The sequence below is a fragment of the Paramisgurnus dabryanus genome, chromosome 4 (assembly GCF_030506205.2).
Source record: "Paramisgurnus dabryanus chromosome 4, PD_genome_1.1, whole genome shotgun sequence".
Lineage (NCBI taxonomy): Eukaryota > Metazoa > Chordata > Actinopteri > Cypriniformes > Cobitidae > Paramisgurnus > Paramisgurnus dabryanus.
This window is the reverse complement of record NC_133340.1, coordinates 19,333,326-19,359,884: the sequence shown is the minus strand read 5'-3', so window position 1 is coordinate 19,359,884 and position 26,559 is coordinate 19,333,326. Positions and strand designations below refer to the sequence as shown.

General features: G+C 35.5%; 2 protein-coding genes and 1 pseudogene across 3 annotated transcripts; 2 read left to right on the top strand and 1 right to left on the bottom strand.

Moving 5' to 3' along the window:
• Positions 1–348: 348 nt before the first annotated feature.
• On the bottom strand, positions 349–21,763 carry LOC135752220 (uncharacterized; annotated as a pseudogene).
• Positions 6,758–12,017, top strand: LOC135760514 (polymeric immunoglobulin receptor-like). 2 transcript variants are annotated; one of them, XM_065274523.2, is made up of 9 exons: positions 6,758–6,843; positions 7,007–7,303; positions 7,393–7,710; positions 7,830–8,144; positions 8,222–8,524; positions 8,845–8,886; positions 8,983–9,081; positions 9,282–9,328; positions 9,433–12,017. In XM_065274523.2, exons 1-9 carry the CDS (start codon positions 6,804–6,806, stop codon positions 9,652–9,654), a joined length of 1,683 nt encoding a protein of 560 aa, XP_065130595.1. In that variant the 5' UTR covers positions 6,758–6,803; the 3' UTR covers positions 9,655–12,017. The 2 variants fall into 2 exon arrangements, with proteins under 2 accessions (XP_065130595.1, XP_065130596.1); XM_065274524.2 differs by having other exon boundaries at positions 6,762–6,843; positions 7,013–7,303.
• A 740-nt stretch (positions 21,764–22,503) lies between the features above and the next one.
• LOC135760528 (polymeric immunoglobulin receptor-like) lies at positions 22,504–24,265 on the top strand. Its single transcript, XM_065274542.2, has 4 exons — positions 22,504–23,034; positions 23,126–23,443; positions 23,563–23,877; positions 23,955–24,265. The coding sequence occupies exons 1-4, from the start codon at positions 22,935–22,937 to the stop codon at positions 24,263–24,265; spliced, it is 1,044 nt and encodes a 347-aa protein (XP_065130614.2). The 5' UTR covers positions 22,504–22,934.
• Positions 24,266–26,559: the final 2,294 nt, after the last annotated feature.

Here is a 26,559-nt window from a genome sequence, read left to right as displayed (position 1 = left end):
CAAGTTAAGAAGTGATTTAACAAAAGTTGCTGTCTATTTACTTCCATTGCTGCTTTCTGGCCAAGCTGCTTCTTCCTTTGCAGTTGAGCTGCTACTGTCGTTACACGTATGGATGATGCCTACCAGCTGTCTGCATGTTTGTTTTCATGCGACGACAACACACAAGTACATAGGAAAACCGACACGAAATAGCCTACGCCGTAGGACATAACTTACAACTATAATGAGTCCTACAATGAGTGGGTAACTGCAAACATATTTTGTCCTTTATTTCTGGATGAAATATTTCAAAGCAACTCGATAGTGCAAACTAGAATTATTGAGAAGAAAACATTTTTTTCAACAATATGAACATTTTATTACAATTTAATGAGCATAATACAAATTCTCAATAAAGCAAAAGTATTAGCACCAGAAGAAAAGTAACAAGTGTGAACTCCTATCATTTAAACCTGATTTACTTTTATACTGAAAAACTCGGCAAAATTCAAAATGTGTTACAGCACTAAAAAAAAACTTTAGATTGATCACTACTATAACACATGAAACCAGAAACACAACTTGTGTGTAAATACTTTAAGGCACAATGGGGTAGTTTCCCGGACAGGGATTATCTTAAGACAGGACTAGGCCTTAGTTTAATTAGGAAATATAACTAGTTTTAACAAAAATGCCTTACTAAAAATATTACTTGTGTGCATTTTGAGGCCAGCCAAAGAGAACTGATGTATTTTAATGATATGTCATTGCAAGTTGTTTTCTCAGTTTGGACAGCTCTTACATTTATTTTAAGTCTAGGACTAGTCTTGTCCCTATCTGGGAAACTGTCCCAATGATGATTTCAGTGTAGTTTGTTCTTCAGTATGTTTCTTCTGATGATGCTGAAGACTTCTAGAAAAAGTGAATCTCTCTCCAGAGATTGAGCAGACGTAAGGTTTCTCTCCAGTATGAACTCTCTCATTGACAATAAATTTAGATGGATTAGTGAAGCCCTTTCCAGAGATCGAGCAGTGATGAGGTTTCTCTCCTGTAGGACGTCTCAGATGGGTTTTTAAGAAAGTTGAATAAGCAAACGTCTTCTTACTCTGAGAGCATTTGTAAGGTTTTTTCACCTGCATGAATTCTCTGGTGATTCATTAAATGTTTACGCTGCCCAAAACTCCTCCCACAAAACACTCAATGATGAGATTTTTCTTCTGTATGAAGCCTCCTCTGATGGGCTTTTAAGGAAGATGACTGAGTAAACGTCTTCTCACAATGAGAGCATTTGTAAGGTCTTTCACCTGTATGAGTTCTCAGGTGTTTCACTAAACTTTCACTTTCATTAAAACTCTTCCCACAAACACTACAGTGATACGGTTTCTCTCCAGTGTGAATTCTCTCATGGACTACCAGATTAGATTTATGACTAAAACGTTTATTACAGTGTGAACACTGATAGAGTTTCACTTCAGAGTGAATATTCTGGTGTAATTTTAATGACCATGAATCCCTAAAGGCTTTGTCACATTCACTGCACTGATACGGTCTCTCATTGGTGTGTAAAAGCACATGTTTCTTCAGATGGGCTTTTTGGTTGAATCTCATCTCACACTGAGGACACTTGTATGGTTTTACTCCTGTGTGAATTCTCTTATGAACACGAAGAGTTTGTTTTCTGCTGAAATATTTGCCACATTCAGTGCAGTGGAAAGGCTTTTCACCACTGTGTGTCCTCATGTGAATCATCAGACTAGATAAAGAGACACAAACAATCCCACAATGCTGACAATCAAACTGCCTCTTCTTCTTCTCTCTGTGTTCTTCTGAATGAAGTTTCTTCTCTTGTAAGGTATTAAAGCTGCTCTCAGATCTGGTGAGGGTGAAGAGTTTCTGTTCTGTGTGTGGTATCTCTAAATGTCTCTGTGAGCTCAATGTCTCTCCACCGGTGAAGCAGGAAAGAGTCGAAGACGTTATTTCTCCATCCAAACATAATTCACTCTTCACATCTGAAAGAAACATGAAACAATTAAATTCACTTTTCACTTTTATTTACATAAATAATGAGGAATTGAGATCTTTTTCTATATTCACAAAGAGACAGAAGGGTCAGTCCTGTTATCATACCCATGTCAAATAAGTCACATGTTGGAAACATACACAGCCAAAAAAAACACATTTTTTGTTAACATTTTATTAGACTTAAGGCAAACTATTGGTAACACTTTACACTAAGGTTGTATTTGTTAACAATAAGTTAATGCATTAGCTATCACAAACTAACAATGAATAAATACTTCTACAGCATTAATCTTAGTTCATGTTAATCCTTTTGTAACACATTTTAAAATCAAGCGTAGCTTTTGCAGCTCAGAATGCCCGCACCTACAAACACCTGACAGCCAGCGCGCACACATTAATGTAAGCAAGCATGAATCGCCTTAGTCAGCTGACAAAAACAGGGAGCCAACTACAAACACTGCCAGCAGAAAAAGCCTCAGAAAGTCACTGGCAGCTAAGGTTGTTACCAGAAGTGCCACCACTGGCTGAAACAAAAAGTGGCAGCGCCCCCAACTGCTCAACTCTACTGTTTTTATAAAAACCAGGCAACAATTAAACAAATACAAACTCACTTTTCATAAAGTAAAAATAAGCCTTAATAAAAGGGAGGGTTCAATGGTATGCATTTTGACAGTTTAAGAGTTGTCAAAAAAACAGTGTGGTATAAACTGTAGCATGACTCGTGACTCGCTCCTCCGGCAGCTCGTGACTCCTCCCTCTAGATTTTTTCGTACGTTATCGGAAAGAGTCTTATAAAGGATGTACTACTATATAGACAGTTTTAGCAGTAACAACATAAACAACTTTCGTGGAACACACGTAACTTTCGGTATACTCCTCTAAGAATCAATACCAACAAAGTCCTTTAAAGAGTAGTTTATTTCTAAAGCAAAATAGTACAGTAGATTACCTTAGTTCATGAATGAAAATAACCAAGGAGACATACCTGACAGAATAAAATCATGAGCATCTAGTGTAGTTTCTATTTTTATTTCCGTAGGTTCCGTTTTTATTTCTGGAGGTTCAGTTTGTATTTCTGTGGTTTCAGTTTGTATTTCTGTAGGTTCAGTTTTTATTTCCGTAGGTTCCGTTTTCATTTCTGGAGGTTCAGATTGTATTTCCGTAGGTTCCGTTTTTATTTCTGGAGGTTCAGTTTGTATTTCTTTGGTTTCAGTTTGTATTTCTGTATGTTCAGTTTTGATCTTCATCATGAGGTTCCTGCAGTCGATGAGTTTGACTGAACACATCTTGAGTTTGGTCTGCAGGATCTGCTGCTGTTCTCCAGCGTTACAGACAGAATCCAGAGACTCTGTGGAGGTTTGATCAGTAGATTCCTCATCCTGTAAACCCTGATCAGTTCCTGATTTACAGCACATCACATCCATCTTATCATCAACACTAAAATACACCGAGACAAGACTCTGTTTACACTCAATAAAACACTCAAGAGAGAAAAACACTGAAGATACTAAAACACGTCACACGCGAGCTCTTTCTATTTTTCTTTAGTGGGTTTATCATCGAACTAAAGAGCTGCAGAGCGCCTCCTGCTGTACTGGAGAGAGAAGACGCTCAACGCTTCATTCTTATTCTTCTTCTATTGACTTTTCATGGCGGATGGCAAACCAACTTATAGTGCATTTACCGCCACCAACTGGATTGGAGTGTGAAGCACTGGTAGCATTCGCATAAGAGTATATCAAAAATTAATTCGATCAAATACTCGTCTTTCTTTAATATATTTTATAATAGAACCATATATAATACTTTGTTTTGCTTTGTTTTGAAGTTCTTTCAAAAGACTTATCAAATTGAATGTTTCAACACCCATATTCTTAACTGCATTAATGAGTTTTAACCTTTCTTTTCATATTTCTTGCATTGTATTAATACATGTTCTATGATCCAACTGGTCTTTGTGAAAATTGTAAGAAGCGACAGATTGAGATAAAAAAAACGGGCCTAGATTTTCCTTCCAAACAGGCTTCACCACCACAAAAACAAACAGCTCCTAACATATAACATATAAATATTCATAAACAGATCATAAATAAATAAGTGTATTATTGTATGAACATTAAAACATTACAGTTGTGGCAAAATGCTGGCACACCCTCTCAGTCAGAATGCACCAGTTGAAGTTGATTCAATAACTACAGCAGATATTTATCTTTTAATAACATTTTGCTTTTAGCTCAGTTTTGTGCATTAATTTAAACTGATCGAAGACTAACCTTGTATTTACATTCAGTTCATTCATGTTCTGTTGATAAAGAGCTGATCTTCATGTTTCATGTTAAACTTCAAGTGTTTGAAAACATATTTGATTAATAAAATGTTTTATCTGCTGAGTGATTGCAGGTCTCTTCGTCATAATTTCTAGATGTCTCTCATTAAAGTTTATTGTATGATATGAATGTTGTGTGAGCTCCAGCCGGTCTGCTTACTGGTCAGTTTTAGGGTTAAAACAACATTTGCTCAAATCATCAGTTATACAATCTAATAGTAAAACTTACATTCCAATAAAGATCATCTGTGTGTATTTGACTCCCTTACTGGTTATTATTGGTCATTACAGAAACCTCTGTTTTAGGTCAATACAGATTAATTTCATACTACATTTAACAAAATTTTTAAATGCCACACTTTTTGTTTTTGCCCCTATTTTTTATGAGCTGAACTCACTGAAGATCTAAGACTTTTTCCATCTACACAAAAGGTTTTCTCTCAAATATTGTTCATAGCTCGGTCTAAATCTGTCTTAGGCCTAGTCCACACGGACACGGGTATTTTTATAACCGTGAGTTTTTTCACGCGGTTTGGCCGTTCGTCCACACGAAACCGCAGTATCAGGGCACTTAAACCGAGCATATTTGAAAACCCCGGCCAGAGCTTTTTAAGAAACCCTGGTTACAGTGGTGTCGTGTAGCGAGTAAAACCGGGAGTTTTGCCTTGCGACGTCAGAGTGTGCACCGTTATCCACTGTGTTTGACGTCAAGATTGTGCGCCGCTGACTGCTTTGTTGATGATTCTGTGCAATGGCGGACGTATCTTGCTAATAATAACTGTGCTAACAGGGCTTCTAACATGTATACAGATATATGCTCAGTTATCTCACTATATTGCGGAACCCGATTTGGGTAATATCCCCGCCTGCTGGTGTGGCATGCTCTTGACAGCGCTTGATAGCGTGCTTTTGCTTTATCGTGTGGATGGATATTTAATTTAAATCGAGCATGTGTGGACGGGATTTTTTTTAGGGAAAACTCCGGTTATAAATATACCCGTGTCCGTGTGGACTAGGCCTTAGTGAGCACTACTCCTTTGCAGAGATAATCCATCCACCTCACAGGTGTGGCATATCAAGATGCTGATTAGACAGCATGATTATTGCACAGGTGTGCCTTAGGCTAGCCACAATGAAAGGCCACTTTAAATGTGCAGTTTTATCACACAGGACAATGCCAAAGATGTTGCAAGTTTTGAGGGAGGGTGAAATTGGCATGCTGTCTGCAGGGATGTCCACCAGCTGTTGCATGTGAATTGAACGTTCATTTCTGTACCATAAGCCATCTCCAAAAGGCGTTTCAGAGAATTTTGCAGTATCCAATTGGCCTTACAACGGCAGACCATGTATAACCACACCAGCCCAGGACCTCCACATCCAGCATCTTCACCACCAAGTTCATCTGAAACCAGCCACCTGGACAGCTGCTGCAACAATTGGTTTGCATTACCAAAGAATTTCTGCAAAAACTGTCAGAAACTTTCTCAGTGAAGCTCATCTGTATGCTCGTCGTCCTCATCGGGGTCTCGACCTGACTGCAATTTGTTGTCGTAACCAGCTGGCAGACAGCGTTTAGGGGTTGTGTGGGTGAGCGGATTGCTGATGTCAACGTTGTGGCCATTATAGAGGAGTGGACCAACATTCCACAGGCCACAATCAACAACCTGATCAACTCTGTGAGAAGGAGATGTGTTGCACTGTGTGAGGCAAATGGTTTTGGACCCCTGGACCCCCCCATAAAGTAAAACTGCACTTGTGGCCTTTTATTGTGACCATCGGCAAACCTGTACAATAATCATGTTTTCAAATCAGCATCTTGATATGCCACACCTTTAAGGTGGAGGGATTATATCGACAAAGAAGAAATGCTCACTACGACAGATTTAGTTAGATTTGTGAACAATATTTGAGAGAAATATGCCTTTTGTGTACATAGAAAAAGTCTTAGATCTTTGAGTTCAGCTCATGAAAAATTGTGTTGTGTTTATCATTTTTATCAGTGTATAATGATGAAGACAGAATGAGCTGATTTTTAACTTCATGATCCTGTATCAATAATGAAGCTTTAAATATTGTTAAAAGGAAACAATAAGTAAATAGTTTATTGAGTTAAATAAGGCAAAAACTACTTCATCTTAACTTCTGATTGTGTGTATAGCAGTGTCATTGTGGCTTCATGTTTCATCTTTAATATGAGGCGAACTGTACGATACAAAACTCTTCTATATTTACAATACATGTGAGAATAAACAGCATTGAGTTGAGTGTAGTGTAGTAAGAGTGCTGTCCACTAGAGGCGCTGTTTGACTGTGATGATGAATGCAGCGTTCAGTCACTGCTGATAGTGGGCGGGGCCAGTAAAGATGATTGACACTGATAAGAGCTGAATAAAGAGGACGAAACTGAAGAGCAGTCAGATGTGTAGAGACACACAGAGAACATTCAGCATCAAGAAGATCAACATCCTCAACTCACAATGAAGATCCTCCTCATCTTCACTTTCTTCATCATCTCAGGTCACAACTTTTCTCTTTCTGTCCTGCAGCACATATCATGTCATCTGCTTACTAATGTCATCATACACTTATTTCATCTATTAGTTTCTGACTCCTTTATATAACTGTACAGACAAATGAAAGGACTAGATGAGCTTTCTGACAGTATGAATCTGATTGACAGGTGCAGTGAGATGCTTCGATGTGATTGGATATTCTGGAGGAAGTGTTCTTGTTAATTCATGGAAATCTTGGTGTGAAGACTGTTATAAATATATGACTAAACTAAACCCACAGAGAAACATAATAAACTATAACAAACATGATCAGTGGATAAATGAAGGAAGATTCACTCTGTATTGTAACAATGATGAAAACCTGATGATCTACATCAAAGATTTGAACACAGAGGATTCTGGGACATACAGGATTGGCGTTTATAACCAAGGGTACATTGATATGACTCTGACTGTGAGAGAAGGTGAGTTATCTTAAACATCAGTGAAGTATCTGCATCATGTCAAAGCTATTGATGATTGTGAAATAAATGTCTTCATATGTGATTGACAGATTCATGTTGTGAGGCGTCACAGACAGTGATGGTGAATACCGAAGAAAATGCAAACTTCAGATGTCAATATTCACAGGATTATAAGTACAATGACAAGATAGTTTTTAAAGAAGGAAAAGACTCAATGAATACTATCTGCAGCAAATGGGAGAAGACAGAGAGATTCAGAATTTCTGATGACAAAGATAAAAAACACTTCAGTGTGAGAATAACTGATGTGAGATCAGAAGATGCAGGAGTTTATTTATGTGGAGTTCAGCGTTACAGAGACTCCTACAGTTACTCCATTATTACTGCTGTTCATCTCAACATTATGAGTGAGTAAAATAAACTCTCAATAACATCTCATGTCAATTCACACAGTCTGTGTTTGCTGCTGTAATATTTGATTCATTCAGATGTGATGAGATGCAGATGTGATATTTGTGATTGACAGGTAAAGTGGGTGTGGTCAAAGTGAGTGGATACTCAGCAGGTCAAATCATCTTCAAGTGTCATCACCCTCAATACAAAAATAACTCAAAATATCTGTGTAAAGAATCAGATGGATGTTCTGAGAGGAAATCTCCATCAGTTCAGGATCAATGGATGAAGAATGGAGATGTTTCTCTATATGATGACACCACAGCAGGAGTCTTGATGGTGTATTTTAGAGATCTGAATGCTGGAGATGCTGGGACATACAGGTGTGGAGTAAATGTATCTCAATATATTGAGAGCTTCACTGAAATACAGATGGACATTAAACAGGGTGAGGAACTTGACATCATTTATTTCATTCTTATAAATATAAACAAGATTTCAATGTGTGTGTAATTGTGTTTCCAGCGATGGCAGACTGGTGGGTGAATCAATCTGTGTATCTTGGTGATGAAGTCAATATTAGCTGTCAGATCCCAGAGGAACATCAAGTCTCAAAACTCTTCTGTAAAGAGGATGAAGATCACATCTGCCAAAACATCAACACATCTAAAGTTAAACTGAATGATTTATCTCCTAAAAGTGTTTTTACTGTGACCATCAGTAATGTGACAGTGAGAGATGCTGGAGTTTACTGGTGTGGAGCAGAAACCACTGAGAGAGATTTAACTTTCTTCTCTCTCACCGCTAAAGTTCAACTCAATCTGATCAGTGAGTAAACACATGTTGTTTTTATACATTCATCTATATGTATTTTTCTTCTGAGAGAATTCAATTTAATTTACTTTTTTATAATTAGAGAAATCATCTAACTACAGCATGATGTAATAAGAGATATTATAATTTTATTACATGTCTATATATATGTTTCATGAGTCTATATAGAAGTTCAGATAACTGGGCTGTTTACATCAATTATAAAAGACAGAGAAAAGAGAAAGCTCAGCTGTTTGAATTTACCAGTTTTACTATCATCATGTCTACAAAACCGCTTTCAATACTAATGTTTTTATTTATCATTCTTTTTTAAGCACTGAAGAAACCCAACGACGGAGAGGTGGAGAGAGATGATGGTTTGTAGATGGGAGATTGATTTGAAAGATTTTGTATTATTGTTTAATATGTACAAATGAGTTTTTTCTGTAAGCATGCATTTTTGTGTTTACTAGCTTTCTCCATGATCATCATTGTGTGTATTTGTGTAATTCTGCTGCTGATTGGAGGAATCACTCTCACTGTTTGTAAATTAAATCACAAGAAGACACCAGGTGATGACACGCATACACACACATTTGAGATTTTAATTGTAATCAACTTGAATTTAGAATTAATCTTCAACCTGTTATTTTTTATCTTGACTAGTTGATAAATTAATAAAAAAGTTAAATTAGTTTAAGTTATTTCTTCTTTATTTAATAAAGTTAAACTTCTCTCTTTATCTTCCTCTGGCTTGTTTTGTGTTAAATAGAAAACAGCTCAAGAACAGACGACACACAGAGAGATAAAAACAGATTGGTGAGTAATTGAGTGTTTCTGAGTGTTTTTGCTGTTATACACACAAGAGTTTCTGCAGTTTGTTTTAATAGTTTTTCTCTGTATGTTTCTGTGTTTATTTTCAGTCGTCCTGTGCAGACAGCAGGCGTCATTCACTCTCAGATCCTCAATCAGCTCCACTTTACTCTAATGCACAATTACCCACAATCCCCTCTGATGATCTGCTGTACGCTGCTGTCAGTTTCCACAAGTATGAAGATTCAGTCAGTGATGTTACAGACAACTTAAGTAAAGAGGAGATTTTAACCGACTACATCACTGTCAGTCGACACACAAGACTCAACTGATTCTTATACAGAAGATCAAAGTTAGTCAAAAATGACCAGCAGTATTTAAGAGAATGATTATGATATTTGCTTGGCTTTTGTTAAAACTGTATAATACGTAATTCAGTGTTTCTTTACTGTAGTTTAGTAAAAGATCATACAGATGTATAGCAGTGCTGAAAAAGTGGCATTTTTACTCTGACCTATGTTTCTTCTTTCATGTTTAGAACAGCAAGTGGCACATTTAATGTGTGTAGAGTTTACATTTAGCTGATGGTGTGAATGAAAGAGGAACAAACCTTTGAGTGACTCTTATAAAATAAACGTAAAGTTTTAAATGCAAACACAAACAGACACAGCATCATTTAATACATAGCCTACTTTTAACATATATTTTATTTAATCTTATTAAAATATCAGCCTTTAAAAGACAGGTAAACCTTTAATTACCCTTAAGTAATGTTTTTGGGGTCCCAGGGGACTTTTCCTTCATTTTTTAAAAATGTGATACCTTCATACCAGGGGCATGAAACTCTGTTACTTTTCCTAAATAATCTATCTAAACATGCACACACAAAAAAACGGGCTTGATTTGGTTGTTCTAAAGGGGTGTAAAAAAATGACCATTTAAGGTGTTTGGGGTCAAAATGACCACACATTGAAAATGAATGAAAAAAAATACTTTTATTAATGTTGTTTGTCAAAAAATAAATGTAAATCCATTATAAATCTGAATATTTCTACATATAAACCAAGGTCTGGTCCTGGAGCATAAATAAAAAGTAGAGCGAACTTCCACATCTCATACACACACACATGCACGCGCCTAATACTTTGATCTCTTAACACAAAGGCTCAATAAAAGAAACAGAAATATCATCAGAAATCACTAAACCACATTAAAACGCAATGTGATGTTGACCTCTAAAGCAGTGGTTCTCAAACTTTTTCAGCATGCGAAAAGTATGAAGACTCTGATGGGTTTTTCAGTTACCTGACTCAGTAAACATCTTCTCACACTGGCTAAATTAATCGGATTGAAGGTTACGACAATGCAGTTTACATGCACATTGCAATCTGGTTAAAATGTTTGTTTACATGTACATTCTAATCTGAACCAAACGTCTGCGCAAGCGCACACCCAGGGTTGCCAAATTTGCTTATCAAAACCATCCCAATGGACATTCAAAACGAAAAAATAACTGTTTGTGATTGCTTTTTTTAAAGCCTACAAGTCTGTGGCTCCAAAAGAGGTCATAATATTATAGATTTGAGTCTTGTAAGGCCAATTTCCTGAGTAAAGATAGCCCCGCCCCAAAGAACACAGCATGGGTTCACAGTGAATGTAGAGTCAGATATCAGTTTCCTCATTCTCTGTATACATTTTACATACACAAAGTATCTGAAACTGGTCTCGTTTGTATTTCAATTGAAATGTCTCAATGCAAGTGGTTACAATAGTCTCACTCATATGTTATGTATGTATCTCACTCACTCGTATCTTTGCATCATGTATTTCATTTTACTTTGAGGAATCTGTAGCCAGATCTTTCATTTGCCAATATTCTCATTTGATTATATTTGATTCTTCGTGTTTTTTTTGGATTGTGAATTGACTTTGAATTATAATCTTCCTACCTGGCTATTAAATTGTGTTTAGATTTATGTTGTGTTGCTACGAAAGTTATTGACATGACTAGTAAATTACGATGTATCCTTGTTACTGCAATGACTGAAATCAGGCTAAAATCCCAGTCTAGATGGCATAGTGGTACATCAGCGGAGGATTTAGGAGATCCGACTAGCACTTGGCGTTAGTTTAAGTTAAATTAGATGCGTGGAGGCTAATAGTGTATTTTGTGTTTAGAGTAACATATACATGTTGTCTGAACACTCTAAATCAGATGAGCCTCAACCTCTGGTTATTATATATATTAATATTAAATTATGGCACGATTATACAAAGCTATCATTAGAGAAGACGGCCAGTTTTGTTTTATGGTAATGGTAAATGGACTGCATTTATATAGCGCTTTTAACAGACCTATGGCCATCCAAAGCGCTTTACAATTTTTATGATAGTGGTTGTGAACCTCTGGATAGAAATAACTATGTAATAATTAAGTTGCACCTCTAAGGGGACTAATAAAATATGTTCAGAGATGAGCCTTCTGAGCATATGGTCCAACCTCTAGCAGCAACCAAGCCTGGTTCAATTGTGATTGTGGGCCCGCATGATTATTAAATATTAATAAATGGCCGGTGTTTGAGTCCAAAGCGACATGAGTAGCCGAATGAAGGGATGTAATACCAAGTAGGGCTAAATCAGAATAACCAAACATCCACCCAAATTCTGTAATCGTTATAAGTAATGATCAACCTGATTTGTATTAATTTTATCTTGTGGAGTCAGATAATAATACCTAAATTGCATATGACAAAACGTCATCAATAAGCACAGAAAAAGACTGAACGCCTAGAATCCTTCTTTTTTATTTATATTTTGTTCCTACCACACTATGAAGAAACATGAACTTGTGTTATAAATGAGAGATGAATGAAGTGTTGAGCGTCTTCTCTCTCCAGTACAGCAGGAGGCGCTCAGCAGCTCTTTAGGCCGCCGATAAACCCACTAAAGAAAGAAAGAAAGAGCTCGCGTGTGATGTGTTTGTTTATCCTGTATGTTCAGTCAAACCCATCGACTGCAGGAACCTCATGATGAAGATCAATTCTGAACCTACAGAAATAAAAACAGAACCTACAGAAATAAAAACTGAACTTATAGAAATAAAAACAGAACCTACAGAAATAAAAACAGAACCGACAGAAATAAAAACTGAACCAGAGGAAGATCACAATAAGGATTTTATTTCGTCAGGTAAGTTTCCTCAAACATTGTAGTATTTTTTACCATTTTTAACTTTCATGTGAGTTTTTGTTTTATTAAAGGGTGTTTTTTAAGCCACTAACCAAAAGACCAAAAAAATGTAAGGACTAAAATCAAAAGGAGTTTATTTAAGATATCTTTAATACTTATTGAGCAACAGACATGTAGTCTTTATAAAAGGACACACAGATGTTTTTCTCATTCCAGAAGAAGTGTCACCATATAATGCCACAAGGATTGTGAAGTCTTTAAACAAATAAAAAAATGTCCCTATCTCTAAATGTGATTCTGCCTGTAAACCCAGCTAATTAACTCTTTTCTACATGAAATAAACCAAAAACCAGCATGTGAAAATGTAAAATTGATATCTTCAGGTCAGGTGAAATAAGCTTTGATGCTCAACATCTTAGACTTTAGCTTAGTTTTTACCGGCAGGCAGGATAACTGACAAATAGTGGATTACTCACTTAGTAAATATTCATGCATAGCATTTCATATTTTATTTTTAATGACTAGTTTGTCTTTATTCTAATAAAATATTAACAGAAAAAAAGGATGGATTCCAACATTTTATATACTAAAAATTTTTGGTAATTGTCAAGGCTGGAAACTTTCCATGGGAATTAACAGGAATATATGGGAACTATTGAGAATAAACTCTGAATTTGAAAAAAATTGCAGAGTTGTCTATAACAGGAAACTTAAATGTAGTTAAAAATATATATATTTATTTTTTCAAAACAACAAGATTTAACGCAATTTCAGATTAATTTCTATATTGCACATTTCTCAGGGTCATTGAGGCCACACCGCCTGCATGTACTGAAAATTTCTTGATGCCAATAAATCAGATATCTAAATAATAATAGTAAGCACTATCTTATTGAAAATGTATGAGGCTAGCTATCATAAAGCTAGCTCAAGCTGTGATGCTCTTTCTTCTGCATTCTGCTAGCCTGTTTATGATACAAAATTACTGTACCAGTACCACACAAAAGTTAAACTTTCGACACATTACTATTTTTTAATGTTTTTTAAAAGAGACTCTGATGCTGATCAAGCCTGCATTTTTTTGATCAAAAATTATTCAGAAATCATTCATTTTACAATGAAATCAAATAAATCTACAGCTTGATAAGCAAAAGTATCAGGAAACTTCAAATTACCTTGTATGCATGTCTGCTTATGACCAAACTAAGTATATAATCAGTGTTGGGGGTAATGCATTACAATTAACTTGCATTACATAATAATATTACTTTTCTGAAGTAACGATGAGTAAAGTAACGCATTACTTTATAAATGTACACATTAATATTTGAGTTCTTATAATTGAACGTTCTGTCGTCAATCATGCCTTAACATAGAATTGTGCACTCTGTGTCGCGGATAAGTGGGAACAGTTTAAATCAGAAACGGAGATGGCAGGCAGAGAGTTTTGTGACGGAAATATGCAATTTCTCAAGTGCAGAACTTCTCTGTCATAAAAAACACCTGCAAAGCCTGAAAGACATCAAGCCTCAGCCAAGTAAGAAAAAGTAACTTAAGCATTACTTTCCATGAAAAGTAATTCCCTAAATTTCCAATTTGGAATATTCTTAAAATTCCCCAGATAAAGTTCTCATGGAACGTATCGAAATTTATCGGAAACTTTCCACCCTTTGCAACCGTAAGTATTTGATATGTAATGACCCAGGCAGCTACCTGTATAATAACAGGACTGACAGCTATATTCTGTCTCTGTGTGAATATAGAAAATGAAACAGAATCTCAATTCATCCTTCTTTGTGTTAATTAAAGTGAAAAGTGAATTTAATTGTTTCATGTTTCTTTCAGATGTGAAGAGTGAATTATGTTCGGATGGAGAAATAACGTCCTCGACTCAATCCTGCATCACCGGTGGAAAGACATTGAGCTCACAGAGACATTTAGAGATACAACACACAGAACAGAAACTCTTCACCTGCACCAGATCTGAGATCAGCTTTAATACCTTACAAGAGAAGAAACTTCATTCAGAAGAGCACAGAGAGAGGAAGCAGCAGCACCAGAAGATGCAGTTTCACTGTAAACAATGTGGGAAGAATTTTTTTACAACAACATCTAATATAAACAGACACATGAGGACACACAATGATGAAAAGTCTTTCTCCTGCACTGAATGTGGCAAATATTTCAGAACAAAACACAGTCTTGATGTTCATCAGAGAATTCATACAGGAGAAAAACCATACGAGTGTCCTCACTGTGAGAAGAGATTCAGCCACAAACCTGATCTGAAGAAACATGTGCGTATACACACCAATGAGAAACCATATCAGTGCAGTGAATGTGGAAAAGCCTTTATGTATTCATGTTCCTTGAAATTACACCAGAAAATTCACTCTGAAGAAAACCCCTATCAATGTTCACACTGTAATAAAGGTTTTAGAAATAAATATCAGCTGATAGTCCATGAGGTAATTCACACTGGAGAGAAACCTCATCACTGTAATGTTTGTGGAAAAAGTTTCAGTCACAACTCCATTTTAGTGTCACACCACAAAACTCATATCGGTGAAAAACCTTACAAATGCTCTCAGTGTGAAAAGACGTTTACTCGATCGGGTTCCTTAAAAGTCCATGAGAGACTTCACACTGGAGAGAAACCTTACCACTGTAGTGTTTGTGGGAAGAGTTTTAATCAACGTGAACATTTAGTGTCGCACCAGAAAACTCATACAGGTGAAAAACCTTACGTTTGCTCGATCTGTGGAGAGAAATTTGCTTATTCTGGAAGTTTTCGGAAACATCAGATGAAACATACTGAAGAACAAACTACACTGAAATCATCATAGTGTCTCAATGTTTGGGAGTCAAACCCAGAGTGCTTTAAAGGTCAACATCACATTGAGTTGTCGTGTGGTTTAGTGTTGTAGTAAAGCCAGTGATATTCTGATGATTCATTTATTGAAGCCTTTGTGTTAAGATATCAAAGGATTTGGCTTTGATACAGTGGGGCACAAACTGTAGCCTTTTGGCTTTGGCTCTATCATTCAAAAAATATTTAAGTTAGATGAATAATTTGTTTTTTACACAATGAACACACACATCTCTGCTACAAATGAACACTTAAAGTTTGTTTGTGGGACCTACCATTATCGTACAATTACACTGAAACTGACAGGAGTCTCTGACTAAACATTAAAACTTTAACAGTTAGAGGAAAAAGACCAAAAGCACAGATTGATCTGCCCTATATAAATATGTAAAGTTGCTGTGTTACAATTAACCCCACATAAGTTTATGCCCCACTCACCCCTATACCTTAAAATCTTTGGTGTTCCCAGAGTGCATATGTGAAGTTTTAGTTTAAAATACTTCACAGCTAATTTATTAAAGCATGTTAAAATTGCACATTTTTAGGCCTGAGCAACAGTGTGCCGTTTTTGGGTGTTGTTCTTTAAAATGCAAATGAGCTGATAAAATACAAACACTGATCGCAATGATGATGGTTTGTTGTAATTGAAACATAATTGTGCTATCAAGTATTTTTTATTTCTCTCTTTTTCTCTGCACTAAATAGCAGTGCTATGGTTGGATAGTGCAGATAAAGGTTAAATCTATACAAACTTATTTTTCAGACGCTTGCAGAAAATGGCTTACCCAAACAAAGTTGGGTTGATCTTTATTACATTTTCTAGGTTGATAGACGCACTGGGGACCCAATTATAGCACTTAAACGTGGAAAAAGTCTGATTTTCACGCTATGACCCCTTTAAATGCAATGTAAGTTACTATAAAGTGTCCAATACATAAATTTAATAGATCTGAGCAGAAACATACATTTGTGTTTTATTACATTATTTTATTTATCGTTAGTTGTATCACTTATTTATTTGATCATTCTATCACTTATTTTTATTATTCTTTTTTTTATATTGCATTTATTTTATTCAATCTAGTTATTCTATACCAGTGGTTTTCAAACTGGGGGCGCGAGATGGTGCCAGGGGGATCCAGTTTTATGACATTTTATGAAATACATTAATTTATCATGAATTCTGTGTAATTAAACCTAAAAAACAAGGCTACTAACCAAAAGCACAACTTTTTTGTATAATTTTAGAGTTTTGGGGGGCCGCGAAGGAATGCATCTTTTAAAAGGGGGGCCGCATGCTGAAAAAGTTTGGGAACCACTGTTCTATACTACATTATGTTTCTTGATATTTAAATCTTATGTTAGTGCTGTATTGTCCTTTTATTGTTGATTTGAGTCTCCAATGGTTTGGTATAATACCACCTAAATCTGCTTCTAGTCAGAAGTTGATCTGACAATTATTAAAAATGCAGCTAAGATTATTCAATGAAGGATCTTTATTTTATTCAACATCACTGTTAGCTTTTAAGTTTTTCGTCTCTGTACGCTATCTTGTGATTGATTTTAAGTATTAGCTCAGAGTTGATATTTAAGTACAGATTTACTGACTGAGAGAGAGAAAAGTTCATGAATGCTTTTCATTTGAATGCTGACACTTTGATGTTTATTGTAAAGTCAAAATAATCTTATGTCTTAATGAAAAAAAAATGTGTTAACATTTCTAGTAACTTTATAAAACCTATATGAAATGTCTTGAAATGCCTCATTAAAATTCTCGTGTGATTGGCTGAATGTTTATTCTGTCAAATTTGAAGCTGCTAAAGCCACAGGTCTGACCATGTTCTGTTTGAAATCTGAAGATGATGACAATTCATTTATAGCACAATTAATTTCAACTTGCGTCAACCAATGTGCTTTCCATCAGGATAACTCTTGTAAGATTGAAAATGTTGGAATTAATCTGTCACACCCCCCATTTCCATCCTGTACCATACATCCATGTGTTCATTGACTATTGGCCAGTATACCAGTATGTGGGTGGTTAAAGGTGGTTTAATGACCACCCAGCGACAGTATCCAATGGCGTGGTGAAGGGATTCTGTCCTTCCTTAACGCTTCTATAAGAATCATTAAATTTATTTGTTTAAATTTAAATCTTTGAACTCCGTGAATGTTCCAATCTGACTCCAAATTAATTTTAGTAAATAATACCAATTGTCTGTTGATCATAATTTAGATATGTGATTATTTATAAATTCTCATAATCTTAGTTATTCGTTCATTAGGGACCCGATATCGAGTATACGTCGGCCATATCTTAAGGAAACAAAATTCTCAGTCTGAGTTTAGTCAGAGGTTGCCGGGTAAACTAATACTTATTAACGTCTGGCCTTGCTAAGATCATAAAAATAGTTACTTTAGTCACGATCATGCAACTTGCTAAGTCAGGTGATAGACATAGATCAGAGAGCCCTGGTGAATGTGCCCTATGCTCCAATCACCTTTAAAACATCGATCATATCCTGACATACTTATTTTGCAGTAATACCAGACTCATTGTAATCTACTGGAAATAACAATTTCTGAAGAATTAAAATGAATCAATAAAAACAATTTATTGTGCCAGGCAGGTTTCAACTTCAAACATCAATTAAAGAATACAAAACAGAATATGATTAAATTCTATATTTAAAATTATCAACAGTTGCAAACGTTACAAATTCATACTGGCTTATGTTTTAATACACACACACACAGTTGTTTACAAATTACAGAATCCTCACTGAGTCATGAGACAAAGAATCATAAAAGTCCCAAATCAGGATTTGGTTGGTCAGGTTCACATGACCTGAAGGGGCACCAAATGGGATTGTTAGCCATCTGTTAACTAGATCTCCTCAGGAGGACACACTTCTCGTAGGAGTGCAGATTATGCTATAAATTCTGAACTTTGGTACAGTTTCTTTTAGACTTATATAGAAATTAGACATTTTTACCCATCACAACATGGCCTTTAAAATGATACCACACATGAATATAAATTGCACTCTCAGTAAGAACAACATATATACATAAGATCATATATATTCAGCAGATACTCAATCATGTGAGCCTGAAGGCTGGGAGGAAGGTTTAGGATGTAAGAATTTGTAGTGAAGAGATCAACGAGGTTTGAATGCATGTCAGCAGCCTCACCTGAGGGTCAAATCAGATTAACAACACCAACCAAGATTGTATTGCTTTACAATATCTCTTCATAAACAAACTCAAATTGACTGTTTAACCTCCTGTCTTATTGGAGGTTATTGTCTTAGTCGTGTAAAGACTTTAAGGCAACTATGTTGATTTCAGTGTAGTTTGTTCTTCAGTTTCTTCTGATGATGCTGAAGACTTCTAGAAAGAGCAAATCTCTCTCCACAGATCGAGCAGATGTAAGGTTTCTCTTCAGTGTGAAATCTCTCATGGGATTTTAAGTGACCTGATCATGTAAACGCTTCTCACACTGAGAGGTTTTTAAGGTTTTTCACCTGTATGAGTTTTCTGGTGTTTCAGTAAACTGCCATGTTGATTGAAACTCTTCCCACAGACATTACATTGATAAGGTTTCTCTTCAGTATGAAGTCTCTGATGGACCTTTAAGTTACCTGACAGAGTAAACGTCTTCCCACACTGAAAGCATTTGTATGGTTTCTCTCCTGTATGAACTCTCTGATGGGCTTTTAAGTGACCTGACTCCGTAAACGTCTTCTCACACTGAGAGCATTTGTAAGGTTTCTCACCTGTATGAATTCTCTGGTGATTTAATAAACGTTCATGTCGACTGAAACTCTTCCCACAAACACTACAGTAATGAGGTTTCTCTCCAGTGTGAACTCTCTCATGGACTTTAAGTGTAGTTTTAAGACTGAAACGTTTATCACAGTGTGAACATTGATGGAGTTTCTCTTCAGAGTGAATATTCAGGTGTGATTTTAATGAATCTGAATGGCTGAAGGTTATTCCACATTCAGGGCACTGATACGGTCTCTCATTGGTGTGTATACGCACGTGTCTCTTCCATTGATGTTTGAGGCTAAATTTCATCTCACAGTGAGGACACTCGTATGGTTTTTCTCCTGTGTGAATTTTCTTATGAGCATTAAGAGTTCCTTTGGTTCTGAAGTAATGGCCACATTCAGTGCAGTAGAAAGGTTTTTCACCATTGTGTGTCCTCATGTGACGTTTTAGCTGAGATAAGAAGTCAAAATCCTTCCCACACTGCTGACAGTGACATTTTTTCTCTCTGTGTTCTTCTGAATGAAGTTTCTTCTCTTTTAAGGTATTAAAGCTGATCTGAGATCTGGTGCGGGTGAAGAGTTTCTGTTCTGTGTGTTTTCTCTCTAAATGTCTCTGTGAGCTCAATGTCTCTCCACCGGTGATGCAGGAAAGAGCCGATGATGTTATTTCTCCATCCAAACATAATTCACTCCTCACATCTGAAAGAAAGAAACATGAAACAAAAATTTTAATCTTAAGCCCTATTCAGACGGTAATTGTTTCGGGTGGTGTGATTTTTTTTTGCCGTCCAAATTTAGAATGTCTGCGTTTTTCTCCAACCACCTGTAAAAAAAATTCCAGCCGAATTACCTACTGATTTTTGAAAAACACCAAGGTTGTGTGGTCATTCTGTACATGGTTTTAAACCACTGAGAAGTACCTTATGGTCACGCACTTTGCATTACTCAGCATCAGTAAAGTAGCTTTCTATGCATGCATTTTAAACATTGACACATTCATAACTGAAATGATGAAAAGTATATATGGGTACAAACTTTCATCATCACTCCAATATAAAGTGTGGAACTGATGTGATTAAAAACAAGAAAATTATTAAACATTTCCAATGGCCCATTATCATAACAACAGGTACTAAATACAATTTTAAAATGTATTTAATTGTACAGATTCATAAACCAAGTAACCGGGTCATGTGAATGATTAACCACATGAAAAGTGCATTTCATGGTGTTTAGAAATATAAACATGCCCACTGCAAATTTATCTTCATCTGAACGCATGATCAAATCAATTTTTACAGACGTCCTAAGATAAACAATTACTGTCCGAATAGGGCTTTATTAAAGAAGGATGAATTAAGATTTTGTATCTTTAACTATCACACGGACACAGAAGACAGCTGTGAGTTCTGTTATTACAGCTGGGTCATTGCACATCAAATAATATAATTTTCAATGTATGCAGGTAAACATTTTTTTCGTTATTTATTATTTTATTTATGCATTGAATGAGTAATCCAGTAATCCACTATTTTCCTAGCTAAAAGATATTGGTGTTTTGTTTAGTTTAAAGTCACCCTTATGGTGATCAGTGTTTGTTTTAGCTGGACTCTTAGACCTTGTACACACTGTCAATCCAAATTTGATTTTGGTGCATATCCGATAACAGACTCACTGTCCGCATTGTGAATCACAACTGTTGATCCAATCTCTGCGTCCTGTAGCGTTTTATGGTTCTAGAAATAAAATGTCTGTAGTTTTTTTTAGGTTATTCAAAAAGACCCACTCTACAAAGTTCTCGGGAACGTAAAAAAATAAAGCATAAAAACACAGTAAGCTAATCCCCCAAAACATTAGTGGATTGTTCTGTGTTAACAGGTGTCAAGTGCACCTGCTTGGCAGTTGATCATGTTCTTCTTGGAATGTCTGAACACCTGTTGCAGTCGATAAAGCGTTTCTGCTGACAGCGCATGCACCTTAAAATAGCTGGGTGTTTGTAATTTATTTTAAGTATGGTATAGCATATGTACAGAGTTTTTACAAACTAATGCACATCACAACAATTAAAACTATAAAATAAATTATAAGGAACAACAGCTGTGTGTAAAGAATGCGAGAAGAAGAACAGACATTCCGAGGAGAACTGAATCGGCTGCTATATGAAAGTGAATTATTGTGAAAAGACAACAAAAGAAACATACCTGAAGAAATAAAATCATCATTGTCATGAATGTCCTTATCTTCTGTGGGTTCAGTTTTAATTTCTGTATGTTCAGTTTTTATTTCTGTAGGTTCAGTTTTGATCTTCATCATGAGGTTCCTGAAGTCGATGAGTTTGACTGAACACATCTTGAGTTTGGTCTGCAGGATCTGCTGCTGTTCTCCAGCGTTCCAGACAGAATCCAGAGACTCTGTGGAGGTTTGATCAGTAGATTCCTCATCCTGTAAGCCCTGATCAGATCCTGATTTACAGCACATCACATCCATCATCAACACTAAAATACACAGGCACAAGACTCTGTTTACACTCAATAAAACACTCAAGAGAGAAAAACACTGAGGATACACAAACACATCACACGCGAGCTCTTTCTTTCTTTCTTTAGTGGGTTTATCTGCGGACTAAAGATAAGAGCTGCAGAGCGCCGCCTACTGGAGAGAGAAAACACTCAACACTTCAATCATCTTTCATTCATTACACAAGCAGTTTTAAGATTACTTTTTTAAAGTTTAAAAAATTTAAAAGGTACATCTATTGTGAAATACAACGCATCTTGTGAATGTCTTTTATTGTCATTTTTTTGTTCTTCAGATTTTTGGAGTTTCTGTCTTTGATGCCTGTTTTCTGTAATGATGTTTATATGTTCTCTAATAAAAAAAAGTTTAAGAGATTGTTTAGCACCTGTTACTATCTGTCATTTATAATCAGTGTTTTGTGTTATTTGATGTACCAGAGTAATATAGTTCATGGGTTTAATCCTCATGTTTATTAGTTCTTATGTTTATTTAATGTTTTGTATTACTGCAGGAACTCATTAATCTTCGAAAAACTGAAAACTATCAGTTTTGCAGTGTGATATAAATCCTGTGAAAAAGTATTTTATCTAAAACTTTCTTTCTTATAGTTACAATAATGTGTGAGAATCTATATTTGTAAATCGTGAATATAAACAGCATTGAGTTGTGTGTAGTGCCGTGCTGTCCACTAGAGGCGCTGTTTGACTGTGATGTCGTTCAGTCACTGCTGATAGTGGGCGGGGCCAGTAAAGATGATTGACACTGATAAGAGCTGAATAAAGAGGAAGAAACTAAAGATCAGTCAGATGTGTAGAGACACACAGAGAACATTCAGCATCAAGAAGATCAACATCCTCAACTCACAATGAAGATCCTCCTCATCTTCACTTTCTTCATCATCTCAGGTCACAACTTTTCTCTTTCTGTACTGTAGCACTCATCATGTCATCTGCTTACTAATGTCATCATACACTTATTTCATCTGACTCATTTATATAACTGTACAGACAAATGAAAGGACTAGATGAGCTTTCTGACAGTATGAATCTGATTGACAGGTGCAGTGAGTTGCTTCGATGTGATTGGATATTCTGGAGGAAGTGTTCTTGTTAATTTATCGAAATCTTGGTACAATGACTATAAACAATATCTACGAAAGAAGCAACCAGATGAATGGCATACCTTATTATATAATGAGAAACACAATGCATGGACTAACAAAGGAAGATTTACACTGGTTCGTGATAAAAATGAAAATTTTATGTTCTTGATTAGCGATATGAAAACAGAAGATTCTGGAAGATATCGGATTGGGGTTGTTAACAAATGGTCTATTGATATGACCCTGACTGTGAGAGAAGGTGAGTTATCTTAAACATCAGTGAAGTATCTGCTGATCATGTCAAAACTACTGATGATTGTGAAATAAATGTCTTCATATGTGATTGACAGATTCATGTTGTGAGGCTTCACAGACAGTGATGGTGAATACTGGAGAAACTGCAAACTTCAGATGTCAATATTCACAGGATTATAAAACTGATGACAAGGTCATCTTCAAGAAAGAAAAAATATCCATTGTGATGATCTACAGCACATGGAGGAAGACAGAGAGATTCAGTATTTCTGATGACAGAGATAAAAACCTCTTCAGTGTGAGAATAACTGACGTGAGTTCAGAAGATGCAGGAGTTTATTTATGTGGAGTTCAGCGTTACAGAGACTCCTACACGTACTTCATTATTACTGCTGTTCATCTCAACATTATGAGTGAGTAAAACAAACTCTCAATAACATCTCATGTCAATTCACACAGTCTGTGTTTGCTGCTGTAATATTTGATTCATTCAGATGTGGTGTGATGGAGATGTGATATTTGTGATTGACAGGTCAAGTGGGTGTGGTCAAAGTGAGTGGATACTCAGGAGGTCAAATCATCTTCAAGTGTCATCACCCTCAATACAAAAATAACCCAAAATATCTGTGTAAAGAATCAGATGGATGTTCTGAGAGGAAATCTCCATCAGTTCAGGATCAATGGATGAAGAATGGAGATGTTTCTCTATATGATGACACCACAGCAGGAGTCTTGATGGTGTATTTTAGAGATCTGAATGCTGGAGATGCTGGGACGTACAGGTGTGGAGTGAAAGTATCTCAATATACTGAGAGCTTCACTGAAATACAGATGGACATTAAACAGGGTGAGGAACTTGACATCATTTATTTCATTCATATAAATATAAACAAGATATCAATGTGTGTGTAATTTTGTTTCCAGCGCTGACACACTGGTGGGTGAATCAATCTGTTTATGTTGGTGATGAAGTCAATATTAGCTGTCAGATCCCAGAGGAACATCAAGTCTCAAAACTCTTCTGTAAAGAGGATGAAAATCACATCTGCCAAAACATCAACACATCTAAAGTTAAACTGAATGATTTATCTCCTAAAAGTGTTTTTACTGTGACCATCAGTAATGTGACAGTGAGAGATGCTGGAGTTTACTGGTGTGGAGCAGAAACCACTGAGAGAGATTTAACTTTGATCTCCCTGACCACTAAAGTTCAACTCAATTTGATCAGTGAGTAAAATCTTTCATTTTTTTTTATTTTTTTATCAAAAAACATCTCAAATTGATCATGTTTCTTTTGTGTGTTTGAAGTGTGTCCACTGCATTTAAACATCAGAAGGGGTAAGAACATTTAGTTTTATTATATTTCTTTTCAAAATATTTTTTGGTTTGTTTTCATTTTCATCATTATGCTTCATCATATAAATATTTAATATAATATATATTAAAAGTTTATTTAACCATTTAAATATATATATATATATATATGTTATATATATATATATTATGTTACTGTAATGTTTTCTTTGTCTGACCTGTGGAACCTCTGCTTTTCTCAACACTAATTTATTATTCAGATATTAACAAAAACCAATAGTCCGATTAGCTGTGATGGGTTAATATAAATGCATAATTTAACACTATGTAATATTATTTTGTCCCAGAGTGCCTTATATACACTGAAGATGTTATTTTGTGTGTGATGAACTGACGTGTTTTTTTCCGACCACAGAAAACAGTTGAAGGTTCAGGGTCTAACTTTATTTTAAGTGTAAAGGTTTAACAAACACATTCAGGAAACCAACAGTAAAACCTCAAGACACAGTTTATATGCAGTCTGCAAGAGACAAGCATTTGTTTTATAAAACTTCATTTATAATTCAGCATTCACTATTTGAAGACACATTTGTTTTGAATAAATTAATGGTAAAATGTTTTTGTTTAACAGATCATCCGTGTATTTCAATAACTTTACTCAGCATTATAAAAACTGATTGAAATGTTATAATGAACAGAGCAACACTGTGAAATTTTATTAAGTAGACTTTAGTTCAGCATGTGTTGTCTATTCATGTTAAATATATAACATGGATATGAAGAATATAAATAACATTCATGTTTTTATTGTTAATATTTTATTTTCAGATTTCTCTCTGATCATTATTGTGTGTGTTTGTGTTTGTCTGCTTCTGATTGGAGGAATCACTCTTATTGTTGTTTGTAAATTCAGACACAACAAGACAGCAGGTAAACACACGCACACATTTAAACACACACGCACACTCAAACAATAAAGTGAGTTATTTTCTTAAAATGTTTGTATTATATGTTATCAGGTCCTGGATCAGCACAACCCACAATCCCATCTGATGATCTGCTGTACGCTGCTGTCAGTTTCCACAAGTATGAAGATTCAGTCAGTAAAGAGGAGATTTTAACCGACTACACCACTGTCAGTCGACACACAAGACTAAAGTAACTTTTAAAGAGATCAAAGTGACAATTACTTTAAGATTTCACTCCAGATGAGACACTGTATCGTTCCCTCATATAATCACTAAAACCTCTTACAGTAAATATCAGCTGATGATTAAACCTTCAGAATGACTTTTGAGGATTGACTTACAACATTGGCACAGTGTTCATGGATAAAATAACAGCTTGATTTGTTATCTGAGATGGAAGAAGATTAATTTTTTATCACAATATATCAGAACTGCTTGACTGAAGATATACTGGAAACTAAAATACTTAAAATTCTTAAAATTATTCATTATATTAAATACAGTACTAGTTTCAAAATGGCACCTGACAAAAAATTTTTTCAGTCAGCTTTAAACCAATAAAAATTACAACAGCAATCTGAAGATGAACTTTTGTGGTTTTACTTTCTGCTGTTTATAGAAACCTGAGGTGACTTTGTGTTTTCTTGTGATAAACAATGGTGGGAACCAGATGAAGGTGTGAGTTAAAACAGGAAATGGTTTCTTTAGCAAAACCATGACCCTAATCTCAATCCGCATGAGCTGCTTATTGGTTAGCATTTAATTTATTTCTGCATCAGAGTGCATCTATATGATTTACATTGAGTAAATGTGTGATGTCTCATTTATGATTTGTTCTCATAATAATTAGTAATGATTGAATAATAATTAAATCTTGAATAGACAGTACAGCACAGACAGTGAACACACAGAGTTGATGTGTAAATTAATCTTGTGTCTCCATCTAGTGGTGAATATTAGTAAGAGTTCAGATTGACTGCTGCTGTCTGTGGTGCTGAACTCACAGCTGTCTGTTAAAGTGATTCTGAATCCTGCTGCTCCTCACAAACATCACAAATAAACATCAACATTGATTCATACATGCAGCTTTATGTTTCAGAAACTTTTATTTTCACATTAACTTACAAAACTCAGTGATGTGCAGGTGACGCCAATTTGTTTACATTTTTATTTTAAACCTCAGCGTGAAAAAGGGCATATAACATGTCAAAGGAATGTTTTGGTTTTAGATTTTTTTTTTAAATAGA

Excerpts from the sequence above, each read along its gene's own strand:
- LOC135760528 (XM_065274542.2), top strand. The coding sequence starts at position 22,935 with ATGTTCTTGATTAGCGATATGAAAACAGAAGATTCTGGAAGATATCGG. Across the intron at positions 23,035-23,125 it reads GACCCTGACTGTGAGAGAAG|ATTCATGTTGTGAGGCTTCA; the intron begins GTGAGTTATCTT and ends TGTGATTGACAG. Across the intron at positions 23,878-23,954 it reads ACAGATGGACATTAAACAGG|CGCTGACACACTGGTGGGTG; the intron begins GTGAGGAACTTG and ends TTTTGTTTCCAG.
- LOC135760514 (XM_065274523.2), top strand. The coding sequence starts at position 6,804 with ATGAAGATCCTCCTCATCTTCACTTTCTTCATCATCTCAG. Across the intron at positions 7,304-7,392 it reads GACTCTGACTGTGAGAGAAG|ATTCATGTTGTGAGGCGTCA; the intron begins GTGAGTTATCTT and ends TGTGATTGACAG. Across the intron at positions 8,887-8,982 it reads AGAGGTGGAGAGAGATGATG|CTTTCTCCATGATCATCATT; the intron begins GTTTGTAGATGG and ends TGTGTTTACTAG.